This window comes from Carex rostrata, chromosome 21 (genome assembly GCF_964058835.1).
Source record: "Carex rostrata chromosome 21, lpCarRost1.2, whole genome shotgun sequence".
In the NCBI taxonomy this organism is placed as follows: domain Eukaryota; kingdom Viridiplantae; phylum Streptophyta; class Magnoliopsida; order Poales; family Cyperaceae; genus Carex; species Carex rostrata.
In genome coordinates this window covers 5,792,322-5,806,502 of record NC_135938.1, presented here as the reverse complement: position 1 = coordinate 5,806,502, position 14,181 = coordinate 5,792,322, and the positions used below count along the sequence as shown (strand labels likewise).

Below are 14,181 nucleotides of genomic sequence, written 5' to 3'. Positions count from 1 at the left end.
CAATAATCAATAACTAATATGGTAATTCTACTTTAGTTGAAATTAGAGAGACTTGACGCCCAATTTCACAAGTAACCTTCCGCTGTAAAATTTGATCTGCATTTGATTTACATGCTCAGAGAAAACTTATATTAATTTGCTGTTGTTTTAATGGGTCCTTAAAAGGGAAAAATAATTGCCTCCATGTTGGTCCAAAAAGGTTGATGCTTTAAGCATCCAAAATATTCAATTAAAGGAAGAATAATGTGGACCTTCCGTGATCCTCAACGACATGATTCAATTAACAATATAAAGATATGCAAATACTGATATAATTGTGATAATTTTTTTGCTATATTAAAGACCCATAGTTTGATTTATTATATAAAAATAATTTTGCCCTATATAAATTTATGGCAATTATTGTCGATGTATGTTAAGAAATAGTATATAAAAAGTTGAATGCGTGCTAGAATTATCTTTGTTTTACATTAAGAACTAAAGCTATAAATATATTAACTATTATTTAGATACATTGAGTACTTATTTGATCACTTAAAAATATATTGATAAATTAAATTACTTGACGAATAATCAATCAGTTTTTAAATTGTAACACATTAGATACACAATTTATCTAACCAATAGAGAACAAATATAAATTTTTAATTTCATATAGAATAATTATATAAGTTGTTGGCGATTGTCAAAAATAAATATTTTGGATAGAACTTATTCTTATTTATATAAGGAGCGATATAACTAATATGATGATATCCAATAGCCAGGATTTATCAAATTGCTGACTAGTTTTTAAAAAGAATAATTGGTGACCTCCTATAAAATAAAAAATAAATAAATAAAACTGGTATCTAATTTTTTCTTTTGAAGTTAGTTTGCTGTGTTCCGCACTGTTAATATTTTTCAAAAGTGTAATGCATTCATTGAATCAAGGCAAGTTTTCCTAAGAATGTATAGAATTAAAATCAATCAAAACCACCGCAAGTATTTTGAATTTTTTATGTTATATATTCATTTATAAATCGGTTTTCTGTATAGCTTGCTGATAATTAATTTTTTTTATTAGTATCTGGTCTTCAACTAACGTTTTTTTTTTTAATTCTATCAACATTGTTTGGAAGCTTTATCCTCAAATTATATATTTGCTTCTGTTTTGTTATCAGTTATTATTTTTATTTTTTAGTATCATAGATGATTCGGTTGACAGGCTTTCTGTCTAGAAAAGCAAAGAAATCTAAGAATCTACAAGCTATATCAAATTATTTCTTAATTTCTTTATAATATCCCAAGACACTATTCATTTTGTAGGCCAGATTGTCAGTGCATTTTGACTTTGCTACCTATTTGATATCTTTTTATTTTTAAATTATTTATATATTTCAGCTGCATCAATATCAATTTTGAGTCTACTACATTTTCACTAGTTAAAAAAAAGGAAGCAGCTAACAGTCCCTCAAAAATCTTCGGAGATTTTCAACTAATTCTGTAAACATCAATACTAAATCCTGTAAACTAATTCAACAAATTCTGTAAACATAAAAATGCGTGAAAGCGGTTAAAAACGCGTGACAACTGTTGAAAATGCGTGACAGCTGTTGGGGACCACCTTCTGTGAACATACACATAATATCCTGTAAACATACGCATATTATCCTGTAAACATACACATATTATCCTATAAACATACACATATAATTCTGTAAACATACATAGTGTACTTAAAATTATAGCAGTTGAAATATCCTATAAACATACACATATTATCCTGTAGACATACACATATTATCCTATAAACATACACATATAATTCTGTAAACATACATAGTGTACTTAAAATTATAGCAGTTGAAATATCCTATAAACATACACATATTATCCTGTAGACATACACATATTATCCTATAAACATACACATATAATTCTGTAAACATACACAGTGTACTTAAAATTATAGCAGTTGAAATTATGACAGTTGTGGCAGTTAAAAACGCGTCAGAACTAAACTAAAAAGGGAAGACTTTTATACACGGAGATTTTTGGGGGACTGTAGCCCGGGGAACATTACCTTTTCTCTAAAAAAAAGGCTGCATGATTTGTGGTTGTTTTTCCAGAATAATTCAAAAAAAAAAATATATATATATATAGAATAACTAGAAAACAATGATAAGAGAACATGTCTTGCATTATATAGTCCAGTTGTCTTTTTAATAATGTAAAACGTTGAAATGAAGAAAGCGAAATTTGAAATATTAATTTCTTTTGTTTGAGTTAAGCCTTTTCTTAATAACCTTAATTAAATTAGTTAAATGTAATTCTTACGAAATATTAAGTTTAAAAAATTAGAAATTTTAAAGAATTTTGTGAACTTAATTTTGCAGATAAAAATTTGCAAACTTAGTTTTTCTGTACGGATGTATAATTTAACTAGATTCAGATATAGCTATCAAGTAATAATATTTATTGTTGTTTTGTTTTGTAAATTTCACAGTTAGGAAAAAACCTTCAAATATCTGCAAACTTATCAGTTCTCAAAAAAATTGTTTGGGATCTTGCGTTAGAGTATCTTCGTCACTAAAGTTATAAAATGTAATATGAGCAAAGCTAGAGTGTGATGTGCTCCCCAAGAGGGTTTGGTGAGCACAATTTCAAAAATATATCGGATCGATTTCAAATGCTGAATTCAAACTGTTAAAGTCCATGTACTTTATGAGTGATGCATGTACATGCAAAATTCTAAAAGTTTCGAATTTATTTGCTACAAAGTCAAGCGGTGGAAGAAATAAACATTTTATAAGTTGTTTTATATATTCAATTTTTATTATTTCTTTAACCGCTTGACTTTATAGCAAATAAAGTCGATCTGATAAAAATTGAATATATAAAACAACTTATAAATTAAGTTATAAAGCTCTCATCTTTTAATATATTTATCCATTTTTTTGTTGTCTCAACGATAGATTGCAGCCGCTTTTTTAATAACTGCAACGCCGGATGCGTTCATGATAAATATGAAATTCTTATGAAATCGTAGTTTGTTAGTTTATTGTGTTTTTTTTTAACGGTAAATATAAAAAAGTTCGGACTATCAACATTCCAAGATCCAACCTGCAACGGACATGGAAGCGGACTGAGATTGCACGAATCTCAGCGCAAGAACGAACTTCTGATTTGACTTACAAATTGTGCCATGTGGTCAATCCGAATGTGCCGCACGTGTTGCCGTGTGAAATATTAAACGGAGGTCTGAGACTGTGTTACGTTACGAAATTTTTACAATTAAATTAAAATGATTTAAAAGAAAGAATCAAGTTAATTGTGTTAATAAAATGGAAGTTTAAACCTTAATTAAGGTTTCCCTAAATAAGTAAGTTAATTGTGAATTGAAATCGCGTCGAAATTTCGAGATTTTAGAACATTATAGGCTCAGTGCGGCTGGGGTCCATCCGCAGTGCGGGTAAGGGTCCATCCGCAGTGCGGGTAAGGGTCCATCCGCAGTGGGTAAGGGTCCATCCGCAGTGCGGGTGGGGGTGCATCCGCACTCATTAAAATTCTGTGTTGGTCAAAAAATCGGCTAAGTAGTGAGTGCGGATGGGGTCCATCCGCAGTGCGGGTAAAGGTCCATCCGCAGTGCGGGTAAGGGTCCATCCGCAGTGCGGGTAAGGGTCCATCCGCAGTGCGGGTGGGGTTCATCCGCACTAGGCTCGGATTTTTCTTGAATTTGGTCTGAAAACTTTCTAAGTCCCGAGTGCGGGTCAAGCCACCCGCAGTGCGGATGGGGGCATCCGCACTTAGGGTGATTTTTGCCCTAAAACTCAAATCCAACCTTCTCTCTCTCTCCCACTTCATATTTTCCCCATTATTGCGTGATTTTCGGCCAAAGAGAAGGAAAAGAGTGCGAGAACTTTTCGTTTCTTTCAGACTCCCGATTGTTGCGAGAAATCGACTTTGGAACCGATTAAGCAGCTGAGGATCTCTCCCAGCTCTCCTATTTGGTATTTCTTTCTCTCCTTCTTTCTTTCGAAACCTCGAATTTTCTCGATTTCTCAGATTGTCGTTTCAAACCCGAGATTTGTGTTCAAATTGCTCGAGGACTAGTTCATCTACACTCCTTACTAGTTTATTTGCCAATCTTTTTCCCGATTTCTTCCGATTTGTGAAATCTGATTTCTAGGGTTTCGTGCCAAAATTGAAAGTTGGCATAATCGTGATTTGATTTGCTTAACCCAACCAATTAGACTTGTAATCGGTAGGGTTGCCTCCTGATCGTGAATTTTTAGAACATTTAACGGCTGATTTGAGGTTTTGACCAAATTAGGGTTAACCAAACGGTGAATTGAATTGATCCGAGAACCAAAGTAGTGAAACGGTGATTGATGGTTACCAAAGTGAAATAGTATAAGGCTAGAGGGCCTAGATGGAATTGTGTACCGTTATGTGAGATTTTGGTAAGAAAGAAAGAACCGAAAAGAATCGATACCAAAACATAAGAATTGATTTAGGAATGTACAAACCCTAAGTAAACGTATGGACCACTGAATCCAAATTAAACCAAGTATACGTATAATATAGGTGTAGGCTCGGTCGAGCAAGAACTTGCGAGACAATACGAGACGTCCGATCCTTAAATTAAGCGGTACGCTCGTCATACTAAGGTGCGGGATTCTTGGACTTGTTTGATACTTTATTTTCAGGAATTAAACTGTGTATTCGTTTTGTCATGTTGAATATCATTGATTGCATCTGAATTGTGTAAAGCATTTGCATAGCCCAATCAAATTAAACTCGAATTGATATGACTTGAGTGATTTTGCATGCTGGTATGGTTGTAGGTTGTGTCGATCTATTATGATCTGATTTGATTGAAAGTCACCACGATTGATTTGATTTGATTTGATATGTATGTGAATGGATTTACGAAGTTAAGCACTTGGATCCAATGAATTTGCCAAGTCGGGCTGTATGCTGACTTGGATTCCCAGGATCCTAAATGGCCTTAGGTGAACGGCCCTCGATATTCCCAGTACCGGTTGGGACGAGGGAGGGTGATTATGTTATGAGATGTGTGATTGGAAATCGTGGTTGACTTGTGTAACGTCTATGGCTCGGTAGCATTTTCCTACGTGTTAATGCATTTGAACGGTCGATTGAATATGACGAATATTGGAAACGATTCTAAAGTGGATTTTCTTTACATGATTTGAACCAGACCTTAATAAACTGTTAAGCCAAGCGGTTGCAGATGGGTGTCAGATAAAGGGTCCAGCGGTTGGCCATCTGTAGGTGTCAGTAACCCTACAGATGTGGGTTTGATAAAGGTTCAGCTCGAAAGAACATCTGTAATTGCTACAAGCCCTACTGAACTGAGTTAGGAATCGAGTTAAGCCAAAATATATGTTGTGTTTGAGATTCATCTTGGAAATTCCGTAAACTGTGTTTCAGGTTGATTAACTGTTGTCGAGTAGTGGCATTCTGTTATTTATGTTTTCTTATATAACTGTTTGCATTGTTGTTGTTTGGGTTTCATTATTGAATATAGAGTTTGATTGCAAGTCCAATAATTCAAATGTGGCAAATTCGCACTGAGAATTTATTCTCACCCCCACCTTCCCCGTTATTTTACAGGTATTGGTGCGACTGATTCCGGAGAGGCACGAGAGTAGTAGGCCTTAGTAGCTTACCAGTATATGACCCTAGATATCTTTTGTTGTATAGATTTAGGGTAGGCCTCGTGGTTGGTATCCGGATGAGATACTTTTGTTGTATTATATGCTGACCAGACTGTGTACTCTGATATATATATTAGAAACTTGTTTGAATTGCTTGTTGTTTGGTTTGAAATGTGAGTAGCCTTGTAAGCATACACGGCGTTGTATGCTTACGGCGGGGGACTGTTACGACCCGTGGCCGCGGGGTGTGACAGACTGAGAGAGACATTGCCACCGCTTTGTGTAGTCCGGACACACGGTGCATCAAAATTGAACCAATGTTCATATTTATAGAGGCGGATTCAGAATTTTTGTCCGGGGGTAAAAAAATACCGATTCAGATTTTAATTGCTTATCGGATTTAAATTCATTAACTAATTAGGTACTCACTAAAAACATAATATTTTGACTTATATTTTTTAATGCTCTGACTTGTAATTTCTGATGTTTTAACTTATAATTATAATTATCAATCATAATTCAATAAATTTATTTTGATTTTAATGCTAAATTTAATCCAAATTACAAATTATTAAACATTCAGAAGAGATTAAAAAAGAAATTCAAAGAAAGACAAAATCGATCGCCACTAAAACTAGGAGTGCAAACGGGTTGGATATTATTCGACCGTATCCGACTCCGTATCCGAAAATTTAATACGGATATCCGATATCCGAATATCCGTGCGGATACGGATATGGATATGGTTTTGAATTTTAATTATCCGTATCCGAATAGTAGATATATATTATATAATTTAATATTAATTATGAAAAAAATTATGTTATTCACTATTATAAAAAACGGATATCTGTATTCGTATCCGGTTAATATCCGATCCGTATCTGTATTCGTATCTGTATCCAGAAAATAAAAACAGATACAAATATGATTTTACCACCATCCGATCCGTATCCGATCCGTTTGCACCCCTAACTAAAACACAAAATTAAGACAGGAGCGGCCCCCTGTTATACACTGCATCCGCGGATCCGCCCCTGGTTTATATGCTACCCTACCCGCCCACCTGGATACCAATTTAACGGCTAGTCGACAGAGCTTGCTCAAAACATGCCAAGTGGCATGGATTATGACACCAACCTTTTACCATTAAGTGGCTGGGGAACTAGGACCTTCTGGATCTTTTGCCTTAACAGTATTTCGTTAAAAAGAGAGAGAGAGAGAGAGAGCGAGGCTTCAGTAATATGCTTGTTAAATAATGGTTCAAGCTTTGAATTTGTATTATTATTTTTAGAATTTATGTAGTCGATTTGAATTATTTAATATTATTTTTTATATTATAATGTGTTTACTGACTAAATTTTACAGTTTCTAAATTTTATTTACTATATTTTATATAGGTAAAAAAATCACTTGAAAAATTCTGGCCCCAGACCATTCAAATAAGCGAATTTATATTTATCTAAAAAAATAGTAAAAAATCAAAAAATATATATAAATTTAATCTACAAATATTTTTATATGGTGATCAAATTTAACTATTTATATTGATTATTTAAATTTTGGAAACAAATATATAGATTCATAGCATGATCAATCCGTACCATAGCTTCGCTCGAAGAAAAAAAAAATTAAACCTGATTTCATGCATAAAATAAAAGTGTGTTCAGGTGATTAGGCCACATGGCACAACAAAACTCGCATAATGGTTGTCACTATATTCGGATTATGTTAATTAATATTTTTACTCTTAGATTCTAGAAGCTTTTGTTATTATAATAACATTAACTTAACATTTAAAGATTTATGGAAGTTTAGCTATACAATCATTGCTACCATGGTTATTACAATCTTTAGCGTTCAATTCAATATAAATTAGTGTCTAATTAAATTGTTGAACCTTTAAAATTAGGGATCGACTAACAATCCCCCTATTTCAGTCCCCTATCTGTCCCCCGCACTAAAAGACAAAAAAATAGTTAAAACGTGCTAACTACTACCAAAGAGCAAGATTAATGCTATTTTATTAATAGTCAAAACATATAGTATTCATACCTACGAATTTATAGTATTCATACTTATTATCATAAACATTTGTCATATGTAAACACAAGCTGGAGGGGACCAGTAACAACCAGGGGGACCGCTGACGTCTTGTGACAGCCTGGATTGGGGACCGCAATCGTCTGAAAGCGACATTTGCCAAGATTGGGGACCACTACAGCGAAACTATATATTATTCATATCTAAATAAAGAAGTATTCATATCTAAACAAATGAAGTATTCATACTGACGATTATGAAGTATTCATACATGTTTGAAATAATTTATACAATTCAAATTCAAAGTCAGATTCATCTCTCACCCCACCTCTTCCAAGAAGTATTCATACTGATGATTACGAAGTATTCATACATGTTCAAAATGATTTATACAATTCAAAATTCATTGTCAAATTCATCTCTCTCACCCACCTCTTCCAAGAAGTATTCATATCTAACATGAAGTATGCATATCTAACAAATGAAGTATTCATATCTAACTAATGAAGTACTCAATATATAACAAATGAAATATTCATATATATAACTATTCATATCTAACTAATAAAGTATTCACACATGACACTAACAATATTCACATCTGACACTAATAATATTCACACCTGCCCAGATTGGGACCAAGAAATATTCTCAACAGACTAGTATGCATATCTAAAACAATGAAGTATTCATATCTAACTAAAGAATTATTCATACTGACGATTACGAAGTATTCATACATGTTCGAAATAATTTATACAATTCAAAATTCAAAGTCAGATTCATCTCTCTCATCCCACCTCTTCCAAGAAGTATTCATATGTAACATGAAGTACGCATATCTAACAACTGAAGTATTCATATCTAACTAATGAAGTATTCATATGTTGCATTGTGACAACCTTCGCTGGGCTAGCATGGACCCCCTCCAATGGTGCACCACGCTCTCTCCGCCGAATCTTGACGGTGCACCATGCTCTCCTCGTCAGATCTCGACGGTGCACCACGCTCTCCTCGCCGGATCTCGACGGTGCACCACGCTCTCCTCGTCACGTGAGAAGATTGAAGATTGAAGAGGGTGGATTTTGACCACGTGAGAGAACAAAAAAAGAAAGTTGTTAGGGGGACAGATAGGGGACAGATTCAAGGGGACAACATCTTTACTCTTAAAATTAACTGTGAATGAATTAAAATAGAAAAAAAATTCATGTAAAAGAGTTTTTGGATCCGCTCTGACCGAACAAAATAATACACAATATTTTTAACAATAAAAATCAATCAAAACTAAAGTAATCTTAAATGTGTTAAGGTCAAACTAAATCACACTATACATAGTGTTCGGTTATTTTTTTCGGATAAAGACGAAATAAGTAATTCATAAATATTCATAAGGCATCTTTATTTATATTTAATATTTCATTATTCAGATTTAGCATTTTATTATTGACTCAATAGTCAATATTCAAATTATTTAAATAATTTGTTATACCGGACTCGGTTCATGATTGCTAATTTGGGGTCATTGATTATTATAACAATTACAACAGTTATAATACAAACATCTTGTAATAGTTGCTCATTTTCAGATCCTTAATCTCTTCTAACTCTATTAATAAAATATTTTTTATGCTCTATTTGATTAACCATTAAACTTGTCGGCAACATTGCACACCATCTAGCTGCAGTCATGCTCGCCACAAAAGATCCAATATCAAAACCGCCTCCTCCGTGCATTTAGCTATTCCCAAAGAAGCTCCTAAGTTTCTGTTACCTCGACGCTTCTTTCTCTCTCTTTTTGATCCTTCCCTCCATTCCCTCGGTCATTGTCCCTGCACTTATTTCTCAACCCCTAGTCCCCTAGTCGTTTGAGAAAAGCAACACGGTAATAAGTAATTTCTCTCTCAGCCCCTCCGATCTCGAGAAATTACAGAAACTTACAACAACGTGCCGTGTTCAATGACGTGTGCAGCTTGACGACAATACCGAGCTCGATAAAAAACAAGCGCAGATTCATGCTAGCTACTACCACCCTCGAATCAATCACCTAAATCCCTTTTCAACTTGGGTTTGATTTAAATACCCCCTCTTTCTCTTCTTTCTCTACCTCTCTCTCCGTCTCTCTCTCTCTCTCTCTCAGCTGTAGTAAAAAGTTGGCACTTGCGTCCTTATCCAACGTCGAGTGCTCATTTGTAAGAAGGAATAGAGAGAGATGTCGGGAGTGGATTGGGAGTCGTTGGCGGAAGCCACGTCAGGGGCGGTCGGGTCGCTTGTTAGCACTACCGTGTTCTACCCTCTCGACACGTGTAAAACTAAGTATCAGGCGGAGGTCAAGTCTGAGGGGGGTAATCAGAAATACAGGTAGGGTTTATTGCAATCGGTTCCTTTTTTTATTAGTCTAGTTTCATTTGATCGGAGTATTATCATGTTATGATCGCCGGATCAAGTCATCCCTTTTTTGCTTTTGGCTGCTGTGATCGTAATTTGAGAAATTTCGTAAGCCATTGTTTTGATTTTGGAACTAAGGATCATAACTGAGAATGATCATGGTTCGATCTTGCAATTTTTCATTGATCTCTCGGTGTTCGATCTGGTGTGGGCTCCACTTGACATCCAATTGGATAATGATTGATTGTTTTTAGAATTGTGTAGTTGAGAATCACTATGATCTTCTTGTGTATCACTTTTCTTTTTCCAATATATAAATGATTAAATAATTAAAGTAAATTAAACACTTTGATCTTCTCGGTTTTCTACCAGAGGGGGTTTGAAATTATTATTTATTAAATAATTGAGGTGGTTTTGATTTGGTCAAGCTGGTATTAAATTAGCATTTTAAGAGTAAGTTAGAAATATCAGTTATATTTTAAGGAAAGCCTACATAATGTATATAGTATCCATATTCCATACAGCATGAGTGCATGACTGATCAATGTGTCCTGCAGCTGCAGAGTTCACTATTTCTATGCAACTAATTTTATGATCAAATAGGAATCAAACAGAGAACTAGTTTGGTGAATTTTCTTTGGACCAGAGTGGTCAAGTAACCTCGATAGATCTGACCTTAAGGTCATTTTTGTCATTTGAGTTGAGACTTGGGTTTGAATTGTACTTCTCTTTTGTTACTTAGCGAATATTTATCTCAATAGCACTTTCTCCATAATATCTTTTGGGTGAATTACTACTTTTCACTTCTTTGAGGTACATATTAGATGCGTAAGGCCTTAGAGGGAATAGGTATTTAAAGCATGATATTGTTTTGTTATTTATTTCAGTTTTAGATGATACCATTGTGCTGATTTGGAATATTTTGCTTTTATTTTACAGGCATCTGACAGATGTATTGAAAGAAGCAATTAAAGAGAACAAAGTTCTTTCTCTTTATCAAGGGTTGACGACGAAGAACTTACAAACTTTCATTTCCCAATTCATATATTTCTATGGATATAGTTTTTTCAGGCAACTGTATCTTAGGAAGAGCGGCAAAAAATCTATTGGTACGTCTGCCAATCTTGTGGTTGGTGTTGCTGCAGGTTGTTGTACCGTTATATTGACACAGGTATGTTGTTGACAATAGGCCAAAAGTTTATATTTTATTTTAATGCTTGCGAGTTTCGAGCCTGGTATCTGTTTGGTACCAAGTCTTAAATGTAGTAATTGGGGTATTGTTATGTACCAGTCAGTACTATGGTACTAGTACCTATTAGGTTTCTGTTTTAAATTGAAAATTGTGTCCTTTGTTGGCTTGCATTTTCGTGCTTTATTTAATTCTTTTTTCTTTTTTGGGTGTTTGGTTGTACAACTGAGGGACAATGGTGTAAAGAGCCAGTTACTGTCGGTTGAGGAGAATTTGTGACAAAGTTAGGCCTAATGCATAGGAGTTTAATGGCAGAAGCTGAAGCATTGTCATACTTGAAGTATAATTTAAAATGGGTGCACCAAGGACAAACTTTGCTATTTGTAGCACATATTTGAGTTTAGAAGTCTAATTTAGCAAACCAAAAATCTTGTTTGGAACCAAGTCGACACATTGTAGACATTACAAATGCTCAACTTCTTTTGCAAATTTTGCCCCAATCAGCTAGTTTCTCTAACTTGGGACTTTCAATTTTGGTTGCATCTTCTCAATTCTTGGTGTTATTTATCTGACTTATATTGTTATAATTTTTTTGTTGTATAGCCATTGGATAATGCTTCATCTAAAATGCAAACAAGTGCCTTTGGAAAATCGAAAGGGCTGTGGTCAACTCTCACTCAGGGTTCACTTGGTGATGCTTTTGATGCCATAGGCATCTCTATTCTCTTAACTACTAATCCTGCTATTCAGGTAGTTGTCTTGTGACACTTTTTTTTTTATTAGTTTAGTTTTTGTATTTTTTATTAGTTTAGTTTTTGTAATTTTCTTGGATTTTACTCCAACAAAAAGAAGGGGACCTCTCAAAGTGTTAAATGACAACTGTTTTCAAATTTGATGCCATTAATACCAAGTTAGTATTCACGATAATAATTATGATAAAATAGTGACTGGATTATTATCGCGGCTAAGTTCTGCTCAATTGATAAGAAGTAGAACTCAGATTTCCCACTTTAGCCCTTGGTCAGTTTACTGGGTGATATGTACAATAAGTTCTCCACTAGAATTTTTGTCATGATTGCTTTATTTTAATATGAAATTTTTTCTACAAGTTCTGTCATTAGAATATTAATAGTCTTCTGGTCTTCCACAACTCAGATTTCCCCTTTTTGCCTTTCCTAGTCTTCTGGAAGTTGTCCAACAGCATTAATAATATGTTTTTGTTCCTTCTTGGAAAAAACAGTATACAGTATTTGATCAGCTGAAACTTCGACTCCTACGTGAGAAGAATCAAAATGCACGATCGAATGGGGCTGTTTCAAAGGCTGTGGCTCTTTCGGCCCTCTCGGCCTTTATGCTTGGTGCCATTTCAAAGACTGTGGCAACCATTCTGACCTACCCAGCAATCAGGTACATCTCAAGGAACTTCATTTCAAATATGCTTATGTATTGGCCAGCTTTGAGTTACATACTTTTGCTGTTTCCTTGCTGCTCAAATTACTTTCTGGTATTTCTTTTGGTGCTCAAGTTATGATTTGTGGAAACTCGATGCTTGATTGAAGCTTGAACCTTAGTTATGTATTGACAATGGTTATATTGACAATCATGACAATAAATTTCCAAAAATGTTGAAATTTAGAAAGTAAATTTGTAGATATTTTACTGGACATGAAATAGCCTAACAATCAAATTTCATACATCAAGGACTGTTAATTTCGGACCATTGAAATTTCAAGTCACTTGATGAACGGTGAAACGTATACAAAATCTCATCAAATTTTGTAGACATGATATGTGAATAATGAGTATAATGTTGTATTTTAAATTTAAACTATCTTTGAAGATTGTCACAATGAAAAATTGTAAAGTGGAACCCCCCCCCCCCCCCCCCTCATGAATAAATATGAAAAGTGCTGTATTGGCATACTGTGCAACCATTTTTGTGCTGTACTGGTTGAGTTTGATTTGTGGGGGTCCAATAATGCATACTAGTAAGTTATAACTGTTAGGTCCTTCGCAAATCTGTAAAGCCAATCTGTACAGAGTTGAACTGCTATTCATGTACCTGCATTTATTTCTGCTTATTTCATATCTGGACTTGATTTCGTACCAACAGGTGTAAGGTCATGATCCAGTCAGCCGATCCTGATGAAGAAGAATCTCAAAAGAAACCAAAACAACCGAAAACATTTTTTGAGGCCTTGAGAGCAATTTGGAGCAAAGAAGGCATACCGGGTTTCTTCAAGGGTATACAAGCCCAAATTTTGAAAACTGTGCTTAGCTCTGCACTCTTACTAATGATTAAAGAAAAAATTTCAAAATTTACGTGGGTTGCGTTGATGGGTGTCAGGCAGCATCTAATCACTAACAAGAAAAGAGCAAAGAGTGTGTAAGAGTGCGGAAAAAGGAATTGAAAAATAATAAAAACTCAGAAAAGGAGAAAATCACTTCAGTTCAGGATCTGGATATTCTTTGTAACAAAGGAAGTGTGGGGAATGCTACGAGGCATTTCCTGTTTTGTGTTTAATTAATGCTTGTTTGTGTTCTTAAAATGAGAGGGCATAGTTTTCTATTAATAATCCTTGGTTTGCTGTTGAGTTGTGGAGCAATGGTATGGGGAGGCTGTTAGGTAAGTGTTGGTTTTTCCTCTGTTGTCAATAAATTAACGATAGAATTTTGATTTGTTCTTCCAATAAAATGGGTAATGAGTTCTCAAAAGATTTCATTGTGGTGCATGTATGATACTATGATAGTTTTAGATAAAAACCAATTTATGCTAGCTCGCCTCTTCAACCGAACTGAATTACATGAGCCTATTTTTTATATTGTTTGCAACTGTTAACGAACAAGAAGCCAAGGCGAATTATTTGGTTTCCAGATGGAGTTCTGCACAGCTCAGTG

General features: G+C 34.5%; 1 protein-coding gene and 1 long non-coding RNA gene across 2 annotated transcripts; one reads left to right on the top strand and one right to left on the bottom strand.

The window, feature by feature from the left end:
* The first annotated feature begins 9,575 nt into the window (after positions 1 to 9,575).
* Positions 9,576 to 13,998, top strand: LOC144573120 (peroxisomal adenine nucleotide carrier 1-like). Its single transcript, XM_078322809.1, has 5 exons — positions 9,576 to 10,067; positions 11,034 to 11,265; positions 11,887 to 12,033; positions 12,524 to 12,690; positions 13,397 to 13,998. Exons 1-5 carry the CDS (start codon positions 9,919 to 9,921, stop codon positions 13,671 to 13,673), a joined length of 972 nt encoding a protein of 323 aa, XP_078178935.1. The 5' UTR covers positions 9,576 to 9,918; the 3' UTR covers positions 13,674 to 13,998.
* Positions 10,339 to 11,027, bottom strand: LOC144573121 (uncharacterized). Its single transcript, XR_013517883.1, has 2 exons — positions 10,617 to 11,027; positions 10,339 to 10,583 (listed from the first exon to the last, which is right to left on the bottom strand). It is a non-coding gene; the product is annotated as an uncharacterized LOC144573121 (long non-coding RNA).
* Positions 13,999 to 14,181: the final 183 nt, after the last annotated feature.